Source organism: Conger conger, chromosome 4 (assembly GCF_963514075.1).
Source record: "Conger conger chromosome 4, fConCon1.1, whole genome shotgun sequence".
NCBI classification, from domain to species: Eukaryota; Metazoa; Chordata; class Actinopteri; order Anguilliformes; family Congridae; genus Conger; species Conger conger.
The window spans coordinates 42,509,579-42,530,064 of NC_083763.1; the positions used below are offsets into that span (position 1 = coordinate 42,509,579).

Below are 20,486 nucleotides of genomic sequence, written 5' to 3' on the forward strand. Positions count from 1 at the left end.
CACACATGAGAAGCGGGTTGCGCAAGGCCCTAAACCCCACATTGCTCCTGGGAGGATTGTCCCCTGCTTAATAACATGGAATGTAATGCTACATAAACTGCATAAGTAAAAACAAGTCCATAATTGTTGCACAAATGCAACTATGCAAAATCCCCATGTTTCAAGGTTTGTACCCTGGTCTTCCCAATACCAGCAAAAGGGGTAGGCTAATGAATCCGAGATAGGCATCGCATGGCAATGTCTGGAGCAAGAGGGAGTTACTTTGGTGAAACAGGTTACAATGTGTGTTAAAACCCCATTGTAGTTGAGTCATTGACGTCTCAAATTATTGTTGAGTTCATATTTATATCATACTTAAAACCATAAAACACCAATGCCAGATGTTAAAAAGACTCTCTGCTAGTGAGAACAGCAGTTTAGATTCTTATCAGCCCCTGATCTTATAGATTCTTGGCTGCCCCATGCCATGGCCTCCTCACAGGGTCAGACAATAAAAGCCATATTCTAACAATCCTTGATACCATTTCTCTATGTCAAAAAATCTTGTTCCAATATAGGAACAAAAATATACATTTCAGAATTTACATGCATAAACATTGGGTTTTTTCTCAGCTCTTTTATTCCACATCTGGCAGACATATTTCCGGTTTGGTAGAATTACAAGTTTGTTTTGCAAATTACTCGATACAGACATAGTTATGGAACCTCGTCGCAGACCCACCTGGTCATGAAGCTACGATTGTTTTCTGACTAACTTTGAAGTTTATTTCGTAAACGGTTCAGACATTTTCGAGAAAAAATTATTTTTGTGTCGGGATTATAGGCTACCTAAGCAAATACAGTCACGAACTACTCGTTATTGTTGCATAAATGTAGCCTAGGCCATTCCAGCTCCGAACTAATGTAACGTTAAAACATGCCACACTTGTTGTACAAGGTTTCCTACCCTTTCCAACAAGGCATAAATGTGTCATATTCAGGCGACGGACAGTTGAGAAATATCGCTGAGTTCGCCTTGCTGAATGAATATACAGATGTGCTTAATTACAGGATTTGGACTTGCTACAGATAAACCTGTAATTGTACTGGCTAACGGGGCTCTCGTTAACCTAAGTTCAATTTTAAATGTGATGCAGATTTGTTAGAAAGCGTTAGGTTGAGTACGGTTGGAGTGCATTTTGAACACTTTGCGCATGCTCTCATATATGTGAATAAAACACGTGAATTTACATTTTTTATTAAAACATTTTCATGCGTCATGCGTCTGGACAAAAAGATATGCTGTTATTTTGTATTTGGAAATATTTGGGGACACTTTTGAATGCCCGTCGATATATTTAACATATTTTGTACATACGTTGACATCGAGTTGTGCATAAATATAAAGTAGCTTTGGATTGGTCATTGACTTGAGATATTCAGTGCTAAACTCAAAAAACATTGGGGTTTTTGTGTACACTGTATGTACATGCTCTGACATAAATGTATTCAACCATGTGTGTGCAGTAAATAGTTTTGGAGATATTGAGACTTTTACAGGACTAGTGCAAAATAGGCGGAAATTGCCCTCTAGGCTATAGGAAAGTTGCATGTTGCAGGTAGGCATATAGACATACGAAACGTAAGCTATAGCCATTAATCAGATGTAGCAAACCAGAGCTACAAATTAATTTAATTGAAAAGATTATTCACTGATAAACCACTTGTTTCATGGCTTAATGATTTAATGTTCTGTGACCATACATGCTTACAGAAAGCATGTTGCATACATTTCATAAAAACTTAAGTCATAAGAAAAGCTTGATTTGATTTGAAAATGCACACGTAGGCCTACCCTACATGAATACTAGAAAAATCGTTTTCATTATAGTTATTCAAAAACTATTTAGACAATAAATTAGGTTTAAGATATATGCACTGAATATACATTAGTCCTGGCGAGATGGCTCAGGCAGTAAGAGCAATCGTCTGGTAGTCGGAGGGTTGCCGGTTCGATCCCCCGCCCGGGCTGTGTCGAAGTGTCCCTGAGCAAGACACCTAACCCCCAAATGCTCCTGACGAGCTGGTCGGCGCCTTGGATGGCAGCCAATCGCCGTTGAATGGGTGAATGGGTGAATGAGGTGAATGAGAAGCATTAAATTGCACAGCGCTTTGGATAAAGGCGCTATATACCATTACCATTTAGTCCAATATATAACGTATAACTGCATTGTATAAACGGCATTTCTCAACAGCTATTGCATAATCTTTTATTCCCCCACCCTCATTCATGATAAGGAATAATAACAATTTCAATAATATAAATACAAATGTGTAATTCTGAACTCTATTTTAACAATATAAAGACCTAGTAATCGCTCGTTTGTCTACCGATCACCAGTAGAATATAATTTGAAAAAAGTATTTGAAAATGCTGAAAATGCTGGATATTTGCGTCATGTATCTAATACACGACCAGCTTATTATTCGTTCGATTTTTTTCGTAGTGTCTGTTTTTCAAGCCCCCGCAGATCATAAGAAAACAAATTAATACTTAAAATCAATAATTAAAACTGCTTCTGCTCCACTTGATCCAGTGTTTCGTAGAGTCTTTTCTTAGACTGTCCTTCATCGCGGAGATCATGATTCAAATATCTGTGAAACGTCCATGTAAAGATTGAACGTCCAGATAAACAAGCACATTTATCTAGATAACACCCTCATTGAAAAATAATAGGCTACTAATAATAACCAATAATTCTGGAATTCCTTCACTAGCGTTTCAGCACCTTTACGTCCATCGTTATTAGTCTAAAGCTTAAGCCAAGCTTGATCTGATTATTGGTTATTCATTTTAGTCCATGTTGAGTTTCTTTGTGTCTTCTCAAATCCACTTTTCGTTGAAATCCTTTACCGCAGAGGTCACAACCGAATGGCTTGAATCCAGTATGCTTTCGACTGTGAGTGATCAGATTGGAGCTCTGACTGAAGGCTTTTCCACACACTTGGCACTTGTGCGGTTTTTCGCCTGGCCAATTACAAAGAGAACAATTAAATTACACTTTTGTCTCTGTACAATGGGAATTTCTCTAGTCATATGTAACACATATATATGAATATAAAATATTTTGTATATGAAATATAAAAGGGTGGTCTACATTTCATTTTTAATACAGTGATCGTGACTGGATTTAATTGACGCATATTGCAGTGTACATGCATTATCTAGCAAATGTGAAAGAAGCTGTTAACGCTTTCTTTCACTCGCTTTCCTGAGGCGAATGCATTATGTGAATTACCAGCAGGCGTTGTCTATTTTGAGCTGTCAGTCATTGCTTGCTCTTCTCTTTCATATCAAGGTCATAGCCTTAAATTATATTATCTAGCCACAATAAATACACAGCGGATAATACAAGAGATGTGGATTGGATTTTGGGGTTTCCTATGGGGAACAGATGTCAATAATGACTTCATTGTCAAACATCATTTATTTATAGTGACAATGTAATGTAAAAAGAGATAGCTTACCTTTAATTGATAATTACTTACTGAGATCGTCTAAATTTCATTCAATATTCAAATTCCATATTGCGCAATTACGCATCTTCAGTTAAGTTTGAGTGAATACGCGTGCTTATGATCTTAAACAAACTAAAATGTAGAGCTACATTTTGAGACGTGCAAAACGTAGTTGCTCATTTCTTAAATATATATTTTAAAAAATGCTATCTTGTATTACCCGTGTGGATGAACGTGTGTTTCTTCATGTCCGATTTCTGGTGGAACCGCTTCCCGCAGTACTGGCAGGGGTAAGGCCGGGTATCCGAATGGATGAGTAGATGTGTGGAGAGGGTGGACGACCTTTTAAAGCTTTTACCACAAATTTTGCAGTCAAAGCTCCTTTCCTGGAGAAAATGTTAAGGAATATATATTTTAGAAAACGTCGTAGGCAAACTCGTACTCGTAAAAATGTACTGTAGTGCTGCTAAGTAGGCCTACAGTATTTCGATTTTACATGTATTTCTAATTTCAAGAGCTACTGTGGTCTAAGAGAAAGTGGGTTATTGGAATTGCATTTTTGCACAGACACATATGGTAAGTAGGCTACTGTGCAGTAAGCGTATTTAAAGAAGCAACTTTTATTTTATTTTATTTTATTTTATTTTATTTACCTGAGAGTGTACGGCTTTGTGCTGCTCCAGGCTAACAGCGTGGCCGAATGTTTTTCCACAGATTTCACAAGCATACGGCCTTGTCCCGCTGTGCGATCTGCGCACATGAACCTCGAGACCATGCGGCGTGGAGAATACCTACAGAGGGGAGGGAAGAGGTTAATTCACTACATTAGCTGGACTGGTGTAATAATGGTTTTATGATTTTCTGTCCATTATCATCGAATATGGAACACATATAAATATTAATACTTCGAAAAGTTAATAACATGAAAATAAACATAAAATGAAAGGCCAACGTGGCCTTTTTATTTAAATGATAGTTTAATTATAAACTGATTTATCAAATGAAACGGACTTGCACCTTGCTGCACTTTATGCATTTGTAGGACCCGTTCAACAGAAGGCGAGTACAAAGTAGATCTGATTCAGCCTTGATTTCGGGGACTTTGCTGTGCACGCTGTGGTTCGAGTACAATCCAGTCTCAAACAGACTGGCAGCGGAGCTGAAGTCATTGTAATGTCCTACGGTGGTACTCCGCTCTGTGAAGAGGGAGGTCTCTGCAGCTCTGTCTCCGTAGAGACCCATGGATGAGCTCCGGTCCACGCCAGCGAGGTGAGGATGCTCCAGGTCAGCAGGGTGATACGTAGGCTGGACGAGATGCCTGAATTCGGATCCGGAATAATTACTCCACGCATAAGGTCGGAAGGGAACGGCGAAAGGATGTGTCTCATCCACAGAAGGCGAAAAAGATTTCTCAGAATCTGCTGGAAAATTAAATTTGCCCCTTTAAAATGTTCAAGTTATCTGACACTAATATCTAATGACTGTAACATCAGTGATCAGTGAACTACCAAAGAGATGAGAGGTAAATTATTTCTGCTTGTGCACTTGTACAGTGATACAGGTGCGTCGCTCAGCAAGTAGGCCTACAGACTATATATGTACTATGGTGTTTAATTCATGAGTTGCCTTAGCATTATTCGACTAAAATATAATTGCTAATATAATTTTAGCTACACGTGACAACTGAAATTTTACAAAGGAGCTCTTACTAAGAAGGTGTTTCCATTTAATGATTAAGCATGAGTAAGTGAATACAGTTTAAATGTCGTTTATTTTCTTGCTGGAAGCAATGCATGTCGTGTAGGTGACATCAGCCAAAGGAGCTCTCACCTGGTGAGACCGAAGGAGACGGAGGCCTCCATAAATCTTCGTAGTCCGAAGATCGACCGCACATGCTACCTTCGCAACTGAGGGGTGACTTAGAAGAGAGGTCTGCGGTGTCCACCAGGTGAGATTCCGGGGAAAAGCTGCCCCGAGAATCAGCAGCCAGTGGGCTCGCGCAGCATCCTGTCTCGTCGAGAATCTTGTTTTCTGATTGCAAGAACAAATGTAAACCAAGGGTTATAAAATGTATAATATACATTAAAAATATGGCACATATATGTAGTCCTTTAAACCATTTGCTGGCTATTACTGCAATCATGACAAATATTATGGCAAAATATTACACACTGATAACGTCTGTAATATAGGGTTATTTAATGTGCCATAATATATTGGCCAAGTCATTACAGTTCTGAAACTGATCAGCTTTAGCATTTTTACATGACCCATTTTATCAATATGACTGGAAACATTTGAAATAGTACTCTTTTATTAAGCAGTTCAGCGAAATGCGTGCCCTCATTTCCCCATGACAAATATTATAATAACCCGCTAATAAATATAAATATTATCCTGTATTTTCAATACCCTCAGATTAGTTATAAGCCCATGATTGGATTTTTTCTTTCATGCTTACCGTTCCCCGTATAACATGTAGGCTACAATGATTCCATCATATTGCCAATAATTCTGTATTTAAGAATACGTTGGTTAGGTTTTTTGGCTAATTGTAATGCGGCACATCAACGAACAACTAATATCCGATGACTAACAGAAGGCCTATCATACATGTGAAAATAGAGATGCAAGTATGTATAAATGTTTTCATAATGTGAATTATTTTACGTGTTATTTTGTGCTTTGGGAATATTGAAATTCAGATCATGTGAATATAAAATTCGCTTCTTAGTCTGCATCGTTTTTTATTTTACTTGGTTAATTAAATCATCATAATATTTGTTGCCAGTAAAGCGTTTTTTTATAATACAAAGGCGTTTTAATCCAATTTCAATCCCATTTTAATCCTAAAAACAATAAAACGCTTCAAAAGGAGCAATGCAGTATCCTACAACCCCGACAGGCTTTACAATTGCAATCTGCATTTCAATACAATAAAATCATGTGTAGCCTACCTTGAAATAGAAAACTCCATTAATATGTTACATACCTGCATATATGTGCGCTAAAATTGTGTCAAGCTTGCTGTAGTCCTCTTCTATGGACCTCGGTTGGTGGTAGCTGTGAGCTTTTTTGCTCTTCACCAAGAATGACCGAGGCATTTTCAATACCCTCTGCGCACCAATTCCAGATCCAAAAGCACTGAATAATCTGGATCAGCTCGTTCTTTTACCTGTGGAAAGATTTGAGGATCATTGTTTGAAGGACCGTTCCAATATAAGGCATTTTGCTGGGGCTGGAGCATGCGCAGAGTGTTTCAGTCGTCTACCAGGTGTTATAAAGACAGGTGTCTAAATACACCACGGACGTATGACTGGTCTCACCAAAACCCTTAAAAACGCAAGACAGCTGCTCGGATCCGACTGTAGACCATTTTCAGAAGGAATGAAAGCTGATGACAATCAGGATAAGTGATACACTACTTTATCACTATGTTACTCAATCCTAAACGCCACGGGGGAGAGGAAACGTGGAGACGGGCACCGGGGTGCCAGCAAGAGCTGTTAAGGGCGGATGTCACAATTGCGTTATGCAAACTGTGTTATCGTAAAGGAGAGAGTAGCACATAAGTATGGTGTTTATTATTATATTTATTATTTATTTTATATTATATATATTTACATATAGAAAAATTACTTCTGTATGGTCATATTTTACGCCGTTTCACAGTAATGTTATTGGTTATAATTGTGCTATTATTATTATCTATAGTCTACAACTGAAACAGTCGGTCACTCAGAGGCAGGGGCGGGTATTTCCGGTTCTGGGGTGCCCGTATATGCATCAGTTATCCTGGCTAAGTGAGGTAACTGGCTGCATACGACAACACTGGTTCAGTTGAAGATTAGATTACAGTAAAACGTTTAATGTAGGGACACAACAAACGCCATCGGCTGTCATTCGTGCGTTTATCAAAAATGTAGCTAAAATGTCAGATGATGTAAATTAAGGCTAATTAAGTGAGGCCGGACGTTGGCATGAAAACCAGAAACTGCCCGACCTCTGTTCTAGGTTGTAGACTACTTTTTGAATTTGGGCCAATAGGATAGTAACCTAACGTAAGCTATTAAGTATAAGCGGCTATTAACAGGCTACAATGTGAATGTACACCAACGATGTACACCAAGTAGCACCAGAGTAGCATCAAACTCAAATCCTGGAGGGCCACTTTTGGTTTTTCATGTGGTACTGCACTTGAGTGCTTAATTTAAAGGAACAATAGGTAAGATTTTTGTGTTAGAACATTATTACAAGGCCATTGTAAATCCATTCCTATCATTGAAAAGGGCTCACTGACATGTTCTCTCACCCTCTGCCTGTGTTTATATATATTAGATTTATATTAAATTCGGGTTTGAAAAGATGCGGTTGACGGGCCGGCACTCTGTACCAAAACATTGTATAGCTGTACAATAATTCAAGCTCTTTTCTTTAAATGTCAGCGCGTTTACAGAGAAGGGGGATGGATAAAACAGTGTTGTGGTTTGAAGGTGTTTGTTGCTGCTATTCCTCTCTTGACCGTTAGAGGTCCGAAATCACCCATTGTACCTCTAAGTCATTGATTGTTGCCAATGCCTAAACTAGCCTAGATGGTCATCCTGGACCCCCGTGTTATAGCCACTATATACGTTTGCTGTTCACAGGCAAAGCGAGCTTCCAATCTCGTGGATAGTGGATTTAGTGACGGAGCTTGTTCTCCGACCATACAGCACTAATAGCATCCATTCTAATTATATAGACAAAGGCTGACTGCAATACTCTTGCATGTCAGACTGCAAGTGGGGACTTCCCATGCTCTAGACCTCTAGATTCATTTTGACCTGCAAAAACTGAAGTAGCATTCAGCCAACCGTGTAACGTTTTTATGAAGACAGATATGAAAAATAATTGAAAAGGCTGTTTAAAATATTTTTCTTTTTAATATTGTAGGTTTACAACATGTCTACACGTAAACTGATAAAGCAGACAGCCAATCATTTAAACATTTGACAATCAACCTTATTTTCTTGAACTGGCTTTCTGTTTTTTATTCGTGTTCCCAAGTGATGGATTCAATTACTTTCCCTCAGTCATTCACAGCTTTATAATTTCAGTAGTTATACCACGGTTGGTCCACGGCTGCTGTCGACAACACCTGCAATACATTTAAATTCCACATTCATGTCACAGTAAGACGCTGAAGTTGGCCCCCAATTTGCAGCTCCCGACTCGAAAATGTCGGTCCACGTGAAATCGGTTGCGACAGATTATGTGCAGTCCCGGTTTTCCTTGCGCGTCAACAAAGGCTATATGGTGTGAGAACTAAGCTAAGCATCACCGATGAAATGGAAAGATTTCGCCGGTACCAATAAATAATTTAAGTTTAATAATCTAAATGTAGCCTACTTCAGATGTACTCTAAAGGCTCTAATATGCAAAGCATAATCAAAATCTAAAAGTCCTTAAAGTTGACAGAGCAGGTCCTGAGAAACATCTGATCCAATTTGAGTGAAATATTACTGTAGCATCATTCAATAATTCTACTCCAAACGTTCTATATAAACAAAGGCCTATAGAACGCCTATTGAAAAAGGCATATTTTGAATTCGTTTCCCAAAATAAAAATAAAAACAATCACCCATACTGTGAGATTGTATAGTAGCGTTTTCAAATAATAGCATTCCAAAATCTCTCTTTTGGAAAAAGTGAAAATTAGGATTTTACCTGAAATAAAAAATAAAATTCTTCATAAAATGGACTGACAATTTACAATCGCGAGCCAACATCAGCGTCGTTGCCAGTGGCTTACATGACAGATCCAGATTGGAGAAGACTCCGACTGTTCAGTTGGCTATGTGGATTTCTGCCCTTTGTTGATTAGATTAAGTCATCACTGCAAACCACTGAAACCTGCACAATATTCGCTATAATGTGTGGAACCCGGAATAATCCAACAGTACGAGACACTGAGTAATACCCTACCTTTACTTGGTCTTATATTTTCGGCATTTTTTCACTGTGGGGCGCCAGATGGTAGCGAATTCTGTAACGTTGTTACAGTCAGAAATGCGCCATTTCTCATCAAGTTTAACTTCACAACACATTTTTTAATAGCCTACATATTTTTAAAATATAAAAATGAGGACATTCCAAGAAACATTTTAGTCAATGAGCCTGTTAGCCTAGTATTGCACATACGAAGATAAGAACGCCACATGTAATACCTCTGGGGAAGTCTTTGCGCACTGTATTAACAGACCTGTATTACAACGTATTTAATACTCAACAGATTTAAATGCGCTCATGCATGACGCTAGATGTTCCTTTAAAGTGCTAGGCTGCACAATAAGAGATTGCAGGCGGACAAAATGACAGATTACGCCAAAATTATCATACCAAGGTTCAAAACCTATTTTAGGCATAATTTGGCATACAAAATGTCAGTATTAAATTTGATTAGTGATACGGTATCACACACGCCTCCTAAGCATGCTGTTAAAACTTTTCTTCATCGGCAAACATTCCGCTTTTTCCTCAAAACAGTTCGTTATCGTTTGACAGTGTGTAGTTCGGCACAGATTTAGTAAGATGAATGAAAACATTGACGAATTTAAAATAGAGCCTTACTATGGGCTATTATATCATTGTCGGTTTAAATACATTGGGGACAACACCTATCATGTTCATTTTAACGATTGTTGATCAGTTGTCCACTACTGATTTATACATTACAAATTATGCAATTTTATGAAAAATGTAACTTTTTGATAATATTGACGATTTAGCTTACCTGTCTTCAGTATTAAGCGAATTTTGCTCTTATCTGTCTTCTTCAGTGTAAGGATTATAATTCCCGCGTGTTGTCCCGTTAATCATCTGAATAGTGTAGCCTCTCCTCTCGTTCAGCCCCTAAATAGGCTAGGCTACCGCAAGATAACTTCCTGAACGTTATTTAGGCAATAGGCTAGGTTTCATAAGAATGTAGGCTAAAGGAGTTGACGAAAAATTACAATACTATTCTACATATTTGGACGATAACAAAATACAAAATAAATATTTCCTGTGTTTTCTCCTGATGTATTGGCCATGGGTCTATATTTGCATAGTGAAATCATTATTAGACTTCCTCGCTTGAGAAAACGAGCGTTTTGCGTTGAGCACTGATTTGTGAACATGCAAGAGCAGGTTATTCTTGAAAACAACATTCACACGCCAGTAATTACCAGGTCACCACAGCCCTGGTCTAATCTGACTTAAAAAAGAGAGAATCATACATTCTTGCGGGAAGAATGCCGGTTCTTGATTTGATTTCGTTCATGTACAGTCTCTCCATTGACTTTCAAACACCACGATGAAAGATGTAAATAAGGAGGAGGATTGCAGTGGTACCCAAAGAGTTTTGTCGTACCTTGCTATTTCGTTTCATTTTCTTGCCTTTTATCATTAGCTCTGGATTACGTAAGAACAAACAGATACTGAATTGATTCATAATAATGTAACAATAGATGACACAGATCTTTAAACGGAATTTATTTAATTTTGCAAGCACTGTGGCAATACAACCGGAAGAACGTGAACCTCAGACGGCTTCAGTGATTTTACATAATAAGCTACTTGGAATTGTTGTGAGGAGTAGCTCGTTTGTAATGAATGCGTCGACACTGCTTTCAAGAGACTTTGAGTTATGAGTACTGCATTAAAACAGTATTATTGTATTCAGCCAAGTGTTTAATGAGAATAATACAGAACATGGCTGTTTACAAATCAACCCACATTAATGCAATAATAGTTGATTAAAAGTTAAGATGAGACTGCAGTTTGCCCATCAGTCTCAGAAATACAGTATAGTGGAGGTACATTTTTGTTATTTAGGGAACAATGTCCCCTAATGTTATTTTTTATTGTACTGAGTTTGATTTACAGGCAAAAAAAGGTACACATGAATTAACTGTTGCTGGCTAGGGGTAAACTTTTATGTATAGGATACCACTCCAGTGACATAGGCACATTGCTTTTTTTACTGAATGATCTCTGCAATTTGTCCATGCATGCTCAGTAAGAGTTCTTGTATTGAAACATTTATTAGATAATGTAGCATAGCTAATGTCTTTCTTTGCTTGCGTTGTAGTTTAACCTGACATTTATTATATAATGGAAAACATTATGGTAACTGATATATATGACAGTAGACCCCATGATTCACATGGCAGTATGGTCCAGTGAGACCCCAATGAGAAAAAGTTTATGATTATAAATAGATTATCTATCTATTTCAAAGGCAGAAATCTTTATTTGTACACCAAAATAGAGCCTACATTTTTAACTGCTCAACAGAAAAATAATGAAAACATCAAAACTCGGTACCACAAATTGTTCAAATGTCAGTTTGGTTCAAGCATAGCTCAGGATAAATGAGGTAATAAAATGTGCTAACAGGACGATGTTGCAATTAACTGGATGTCCCCCAGTGTAGCCCATTAACAGAAACAGATAGTATGAGTAACCCTCGGATAAAACCAAGTGGTAAGAAAACACAGTAAAACATTCACATTTTCCCACCATTTTCCTCATTCTATTGACACTAAATTACACTCCAGTCAGTGAAACATACAGCATGTTTCTTTGTGTTGGTTGTCTCTCTCTCTCTCTCTCTCTCTCTCTCTCTCTCTCTCTCTCTCTCTCTCTCTCTCTCTCTCTCTCTCTCTCTCTCTCTGCAAGCAAATTATTTTTTGTTAGAAAGAGGTTTTGAAATAATTCATTCATTCAATCATTCATTCATTCACACATACAGTGGTCTTGATACAGTTCTGTTCTGTTTTAAAAGCTTTTAGTTCAATATTTCAAATGTAGTGGAAACATTACCCATTCAATTCCAAATCAGAGCACTAGCAAATTTTATCAAGTCTACGTTATTCTTTTAAGCAGAGAAAAGAAATATGAATCTGTCAATAAAATGGCAGTGTCAACATTTTTCTCTTCAAACTGTATAAACCGAAGACATTTTCAAGATTTAACTTCACTTTAAATTACTGAACTAATTAGGTTAGTTACTAATTACTGATGTTGTATTGCTATTTTCTTGAACACAACTGTAAATATGCACAAAAAGTGCTGTAAAATATAAAAGAATAAGCTTCCCAAAATAAAGTAGTGCACTTTATTAATGATTCAATTGAATCAATCAAGTCTTACATTTTTCTAATAAAAAAATATTTCCCCAAACGACAGGTTCCACAATTATTGGCACCCCTGGTTTAATACTTTGTGCAAACACCCCTGCTAAGATGACAGCCATGAGTCTTTTTCTATTATTTGTAATAAGGTTAGAGAACACATTTGGAGGGATTTTTGGATTGGATTGCTTGGATTTCCTGGTATGTTGATGAATTAATTGTGGCATTGATCTTAAATAGTACCCTGGACCACTGGCAGCAATACATCTCCAAAACATTAATCACCCACCGCCATTTTGGCAGTAGGTATGAGGTGCTTCTCTTTGTATGCATTCCATTTTGCTGCCAACCATGTCAATTGTGTGTATGGACAAAACATTTTGCAAACTCAAAGATGCTTGGTTTTGTTTATTGTGCTCAGTAAGGGCTATCTTTATGCCACCTTTCCAAAGAGTTTGCTTGTATGGAGGCATCATTTTATGTTTTCATTTAGACTTGGAGACCCCAAGACACAACCAATCTCTGCAATTCTTAAAACTTCCTTACCATCTGTGTGGATAATATGCACTTGCATCCTCTTCCCGGCAAGTTCCATACGTTTTAAGCCTCTTCATTATTGCTCTTATTATTGCTTACAGAGCTAATGTTTGACTGTTTATGTATTTTCTTCAAATTAGAAATGTACACTCAGTGAGCACTTTATCAGGTATTTATTAGACTTTTTTAGACTTCTACTGCTGTAGCCTATCCACTTAATGATGCGTTGTGTGTTCAGAGATGCTCTGCATACCACTGTTGTAATGTGTGGTTATCTGCGTTAATGTCAGCTTTGACCAGTCTGCCCATTCTCCTCTGATGTCTCTTTTTGTTTTTTGCACCATTCTTTGCAATCCTAGAGACGAGTATGCATGAAAATCCCAGGAGATCAGCAGTTTCTGAGATACTCAAGCTGCCCTGTCCGCCACCAACAATCATTCCACGATCAAATTTTCCCCCCAGTCTTATGGTTGATGTGAACATTAACTGAAGCTCCTGACCCGTATCTACATGATTGTATACATTGTACTGCTGCCACACAATTGGCTGATTAAATAATTGAATGAATAAGTAAGTGTAATAAAGTTAAAATGTTCAGAATAAAGTGCTCAGTGAGTGTATTTCCACAATTATTGACACCCCTGGTTTACCATTCATCCATGCAGAACCTTTCAGAATCATTGCACTTATGGACCCCCCACTTCAGTTCAGATAATTCCAATGAGGTTTGGAAAACCCCAGATGCTTGGTTTTGTTGATTGTGCCCTGTAAGGGCTGTCTATGTACCACACATTCAAATAATTTGTTGGTATGGGGGTGCAATTTTATGATTCTTCTTGAGACCTGGCAACAAATCTCTGCTATTCGTAAACTGTGACCTTTGGGTTACTTATGGCCTCCCTCAGCATCTTCCTTACAGCCTGTGGGGATGATAGGCACTTGTATCCTCTTCCTAGCAAGTCCTAGCAACCATGTTTTACGCCTTATTATTATTGCCCTTCGAGTACAAATGTGTATGCTTAACAGTTTATTTCATTTATTTGTACCCATTACCTTGTGACTTGTGATGGTCAATTACCATCTGTGTCTTCGGAATTTACATTCTTTGGCTTTTCCCATGCCAAAGGGTTGACAAAGGGAATTTACATGGCTCTTACCTCATTTATATCACTCCTTTAGACTGAGATGAACCAAATGAAGTAAAAATGTTTTGAAAAACATATTGAAATAAAAGTATATCATTTTCCTGTACGTTTAAACATAGCATATAGATAATAATCCATGTTATTATATGCAGTCATTTTTCTTCATTTTTTTATTAAGGGAGCCAATAATTCTGGGGCCCGCTGTATGTAATAACAGAGGATACCAGGAAGGGGGCAATTAGCCTACTGTTTTATGGCACTGTAGCCTTACAAATCTTGCTACTAATAAAATGAAAAATAATCTAATTCTGTAAATTGGTAAGCGGAAGAAGTAGGCTAGGCACTGTACTCCACTGCCCAGCAGAAAGACGCTATTGAACTTTTCTTTTCCAAGCCTAAAAAAATCTCATTCACGAACAATCTGTTGCTAGTTATCCTGACACAGCACAAAAACGGCAAGCAAAATTTTAAAAATCATGTACATTTTATTTAGAACACATCACACAAGTCTTTTTCATATGAAGGTTAGTGTGATCATTTCTATGTCCACTGACCGGTACTTTGCTATGCACCCGCGATTTGTCTCTGCCTCGACTGTATTCATCCGCCATGTGTCCACAGCAGGTGAACATACCAACACTGAGTAACAATCCATACACCTCCCACCGCTGACTTTAGTATAATCACCAAAAAATAGGATCATGGAGACGTGTCGTGCCTGTAGTGCATCCTGGGAATACATTAAGTGGGGCCACTGAGATCCACTGGTAAAATAATTTAAATCACAATGGTTCAACCAATCTTTACTGATACAGGTATCGCCGGTCTATGAGCAAAGATCAGAAAAACTAGAAACTGTGGAACCCCCCGAGAAAGGATGATATTATTACTGTACAAGATGTATTAATATTATATACACATTAAGTAAGGATGAACTAAGTGCATCGTAAAAAGCCCTTGACACAATGTGAGAATCAATGCACCAGTGCGACAAGAACAAAACACTGGGAAATTATGAATTTACAAACCCAAACAGAAGTGTTAGAATGCATAGCTGCAGAATGTATACAGCACTGGCACAAATTGAGGAAACACTGTGATTAAAGAAGTTCAGTACTCACAAAACTTTCATCTGTGCTATTTCGTGAGTGGTAATGATATGTGACCATCGGGAATTTGAAATAAAGTATACATGCTAGTATACAAAGCAAGTGGCTTTCTTTGCATGATCATCATTTTATGTAAAAAAAAAAAAAAAAAAAACTGTGGACAAAGAAATACATGTTCAAAATTTCTAACAGTAAGATACATTAGACTGCGCAATTACATAGGTATGAAGTAATATAACTAATACATATTTGCAGGTGTAATAGTTATTACTTGTTTAACATAAATCCTGATTATTTCTTCATTTATGTTGATATTAATGGCTTACAATTATATTTAGCAAAAAAGAGAAATGGCAAGAAAATATTGCATTAATCTTTAAACTGCTTATAGTTTAAATTATGTTTCCATTATTTGTGGCAGAACTGTATATATACAGACACATACACATACTATTCACACATACATAATAAAACAGGCCTAGAAAGCTGAATCCATGTAGAGCTTAATGGTTTGAATGTGTTTATTTCCATTATCCTTTGAACGCCTGACTGCAAGACCTCCCTTTCAATCACAGCCAAGTTCCCATCACTGACGCACTGTGCGAGACATTGCAAATAGGTTCCTAGTAATGTAAACACACTCCTGGTATAAAATAATACTTGCCTACAGGAACAACTCAGGGCGTCAAATTTTATCTTTCAAAAATGATTAAAACATCCCAACCTGACTGACTATTTTCAGATTTGATAGTGATTCTAGCAACTCTTGACTTATCAAAAAAGTAGTGTAGTCATAGTGTTGATTTTGGTAAACATAGGCTTCATCATTTCAACCATGAGCAGGACCCTCCTTGAATTATGTCCATTGCGACTGTTACCAACTGAATGCCTTTACTAATGCTCACCATTTCTCAGTAACCAGCCATGTTTGTCTTAAGATGTCTTTACATATTGATTATACAAAACCTTACTATCTGTAGATGTCGGTCTATACATTGTAATTGGAAATATTCATAAATATACATTTTAAAATGTTTGCCTGTCGAGCACTTCTGTTCAATGTGAGAATACATTAGAGTGACGTCCCTTTAAGATGAATTGTACACTGGATGCTTCAGAGCAGATGAGCTGCAATGATCCATGTTTTCCATATATTCAAGTCAATATTCAAATATTTAGAGGAGAACATATACATAGTGTGAATATATATATATATATATATATATATATACAGATAAAGTCCCTAATTGACCATAAGATACCAACAAGATCATGTGAGTCTAACAGACTTACATTTCTGATATTACAGGTGCACTGCACCAAAACTTGAAATCTGACGTTGTTCCATGACCTTAAAATATTGGTGTCTCAGATAAGCCGTGGGATCCAGATTTATCTGCATGCACCAAGGTATTGAGCTGGGTTGACCTAGGCTTTCCTGAAAAATAACAACCAGATTCATGTCCAGCTTACCTGTGACCTTATTATTGAACATTTCTGCATTTTAGCTTTAAAGAAGTCACTGAGCTTAACCAAGAGCGTGACGGCTAGGTCGCCAGAGCAAGGCAGACTACTCGAAGATCAGAGTTCAGAAAACCCATCCTTGATGGTTGGCATTTCAGTAGAACCTCTGAGATACGAACGCATTGGAAAGGGGGTCTTTCAGAGTTTTGAAACATTTGTAACCTTGAAAGGAGAGTAAAACATTTTAAGAATTTGAATTTTATATTGGAAAGTTACTATAACAATGTAGCTATGAATCATAGTTTAAATCAACCATATTAAAGCAATAAGTGAGATGTCATTAGAATGTCCTTTTTTTCTCCTGTTCAGGGACCTGCTATGCATGTCTATTTGTAAATATGTGATTTTGTTCATGCTATTCTTGTTATCATATACTGACCTTCCCATAATTAAAAAATAATAAAAGAATAGTGTTTTTGGAGTTTGCTGTGATACACCAATGCTGAAGAATAGGCAAAATGGGATTAAGGTACAAACTGCATAAGAGCAATGTGTCTGTAGTTGACAACTGAGCAAAAAAAAAAAGAAGAAAATAGCTCTTAGCTCTCAAATATATCAACTTTATAAACAGTAAATTGAAATTTTCATAAAGAAAGAAATGCCTTTATGTTGATAGCTGAAAAACAAAGTTACTGGCCAAGAACAGAGCTAGGTAGAACAAGCAATTCAGTCCAAATATGAGCTTTCTATCTCAGAGGTTCAACTATACCAAGTGTTTTTAAGGAATCGCATTTCAAAGTAATTTTGTTCATTTCTGTAGGGTAAAACTTTTACTTTTCATGTTCTGAGGCTGGTTAATCCTTATTATTGAAAAAGGGCAAAACATAATAAAAAATGTAAAAAAAAAGTTAAAAAAAAAAAGAAAAAAAGAAAAAAAGAAAAAAAGTTTCAAACAACGACCATAAAACATGATATTGCACAAACTCTCCCTACGGTAAGTGTGAGAGTCCCTTGGTTGCCATAGTGATGTCTTCCTCAGCGTTCAGTCTTGCGGAGTCTCCGCCCATTGTCACAAAATGGCAGCCGGGTTTGCCTTAGCTGCTCCGGCTGCAGTCTATGGAATGGCAATGATATGTACATCCATTTTGATTTTGGCAGAAGTAAGGCAAAATAAAAAATTAAAAAATTTAAAAAATTAAATAAAAACAACAGCAAAAAAAAAAAAAAGAAAGAAACCTTAAATCGTCTCTTAGGTTATTCTCTGTGGTTGAAAAAAGATTCCTTACATGGAAGTAACCCTTTTGTTGATCGAGCCCCGAACGCTCGGCTTATGTGTGTAGTGTTAGACCCTTCCCCTGCCCCCGCCAGGCCCTTCAGCTAGTCTGTGCTGCGGTCACACCGAGGTGGTTTTGTGGCCGTTGTGGGCGTGGCCTCCGGTGGGGGGGACCGAGAGGCGCAAGGCCTCCTCTTCCTCTTCCTCTTCGCTGTCTGTGTCCGCCAGGTTAGGGTGGAGCATGATGCGGCGGCCGTCGTGGCGGGAGGCGAAGGGGGAAGGGGCGCCCGGCAGCAGGTTCCTGCTTGCGTCGTCGTCCGAGGAGTGGTACGACTCGTCGTCTCTGATATAGCGGCCCACCATGTGGAGTCGGTCAAAAGTGTCCGGGTTGGTCAAGCCCCTCTGGCCTTTTAAGCAGCGAATCTGCATGGAGAGGGAGGCAAACCAGTTGAACGTACCGGACCTGACCACTGACAGAAGGTGCTGACATCACGTAACAAAACAGTTGATATCACAGTTTTTTTTTTTTTTTTTTTTTTTTTACATGATGGCACTGTTTTCATAGACTTGCAGTGCTTTAATATCTCGTAAGAGCATGGTGGCCAATGCTCTCAAATCATGAGCAATGGCGATATCTCTTTTTAACATACATCATCTGCAAAACTCACAGGAAGGGGAAGTTAACTGAAGAACATCAGGTCACCATCACTGCCAAATACATGTGTACTCGTTTCTATAAAGGGTAAAATATAAAAAGTATTTGATAGTATTGTGTAATAACAATTGTCAACAAACTGCATGACCAAAAACCTCAATTGCCAGGAAAAGATTGCTAAATGTAATTAAGAAGCCATGCCAAGTGTTAAATAACATGGTACTGTACTGAGACGCTCTCTGAAGGGGACACATGCTGACGTGCTTACCTGATACAGACTGCCTCCACACGACAGACATGTGGAGAGAGGTAGTGAGAAGGATAGTTTAGAGAAACCACCAAGCACACACACACACACACACACACACACACACACACACACACACACACACACACACACACACACACACACACACACACACGAACGGCATGGAAAGTTGCCGTGTCCACGGAACAGTGAAAAGTAAAAGCCAGAAAGTTCAGCACCTTTTATATATTAAATATGAAATATTACCAAATAGTTGAAGAAACAAGAGGTTAAACATTAACCCCTTAAGGATAACCCCTTTTCTAAAGACAAGTTTGAAAATCACATACCCAAAATACAATGCCTACTATTCTTGAACCCTTTTGACTACAGGCATAATCCTTGTCTCTTCTGAAAGGTAACCCTCCAGGGTTTGTTTTCCAATTAGCACAACTTACTTTACATATTACTAAAACAAAGTTACAGATGCTCAAACACAGTGGAAGAGGAAGCTTTTTTTCTCACAGAAAATAGTTTTTGTATTTGAGAGGCTGTCTGCGTCTCAATATGGATTGCAGTCCACTGATTGAAGATCAAATGCCCAACCCCCAACAATAAGACAAACACATCCCCACAACTGCACATGCCATTCATTATTCAAAAGCAGGCCTGCTCATTATTTATTAGCATATCCAATAATAATATTGAATGAAGTAGCCAACAAGCCTTGAACCCCATGAACCACATTCTTTTCTGCCTTTTCTGGACCAAGTCAAAAATGAAATAGCTGTAGTTACGGTAATTGTCCGGAAGCATTACGATGGCTGATTTTGCAAAACTTTCAGCTACTGTTTGGCTTGTGCCATTGCAAGTGGATTTTTTAAAGTTTGTTTTAAACCAACTAGTTAGCTAGGTCACTAAGCAAGCGCAAAAAGAGAAGAAGTTACTTTCTATAACTTGCTACCCAGGACCATGTAAATATTATGATACCAACTACAACATATGCTAGATGCCCGAAAGCTGAACAGCTTAGAAACACATTCAGATATTTCCACAGAGTCAGTCGCAGTTGCTGTAGCTTCTCAAATCAGGACCTTTTAATACGACAAAGTATTCAAAAAATATTTGCTTGTTTGGAACACAAGATAAATCTGAATCTGCATTTTTTCTTTTTTCTATGCTTATATAATGCAGATTACTGCATTAGTGTGACCACTGATATAAAGATGTCTGTAATCAGTAAATATAGTGTTACACATACACCAATCAGCCGCAACATTAAACCCACCTGTTAAACCATCCATCCATTATCTTAACCAGCTTATCCTGAACAGGGTTGCAGGGGGGCTGGAGCCTATCCCAGCATACATTGGGCGAAAGGCTCCCTGGACAGGTCGCCAGTC

General features: G+C 37.9%; 2 protein-coding genes across 5 annotated transcripts in view; both read right to left on the bottom strand.

The window, feature by feature from the left end:
* Positions 1 to 654: 654 nt before the first annotated feature.
* Positions 655 to 10,413, bottom strand: LOC133126222 (zinc finger protein Gfi-1-like). 2 transcript variants are annotated; one of them, XM_061238198.1, is made up of 7 exons: positions 10,271 to 10,413; positions 6,491 to 6,673; positions 5,329 to 5,529; positions 4,516 to 4,916; positions 4,152 to 4,289; positions 3,719 to 3,884; positions 655 to 3,007 (listed from the first exon to the last, which is right to left on the bottom strand). In XM_061238198.1, exons 2-7 carry the CDS (start codon positions 6,600 to 6,602, stop codon positions 2,829 to 2,831), a joined length of 1,197 nt encoding a protein of 398 aa, XP_061094182.1. In that variant the 5' UTR covers positions 6,603 to 6,673; positions 10,271 to 10,413; the 3' UTR covers positions 655 to 2,828. The 2 variants fall into 2 exon arrangements, with proteins under 2 accessions (XP_061094182.1, XP_061094181.1); XM_061238197.1 differs by having other exon boundaries at positions 4,516 to 4,919.
* Positions 10,414 to 14,800: 4,387 nt separating this feature from the next.
* LOC133126221 (ecotropic viral integration site 5 protein homolog) overlaps positions 14,801 to 20,486 on the bottom strand; it is a 78,769-nt gene continuing 73,083 nt past the window's right edge. For all 3 annotated transcript variants that reach the window (XM_061238196.1, XM_061238195.1, XM_061238193.1), the window contains one exon: positions 14,801 to 18,604. In XM_061238196.1, coding sequence (XP_061094180.1) covers positions 18,302 to 18,604 — 303 coding nt within the window. In that variant the 3' untranslated portion in view covers positions 14,801 to 18,301. The remainder of the gene's footprint in view (positions 18,605 to 20,486) is intronic.

Excerpts from the sequence above, each read along its gene's own strand:
- LOC133126222 (XM_061238197.1), bottom strand. The coding sequence starts at position 6,602 with ATGCCTCGGTCATTCTTGGTGAAGAGCAAAAAAGCTCACAGCTACCAC. Across the intron at positions 4,290-4,515 it reads AATGCATAAAGTGCAGCAAG|GTATTCTCCACGCCGCATGG; the intron begins GTGCAAGTCCGT and ends TCCCCTCTGTAG. Across the intron at positions 3,885-4,151 it reads ACAAAGCCGTACACTCTCAG|GAAAGGAGCTTTGACTGCAA; the intron begins GTAAATAAAATA and ends CATTTTCTCCAG.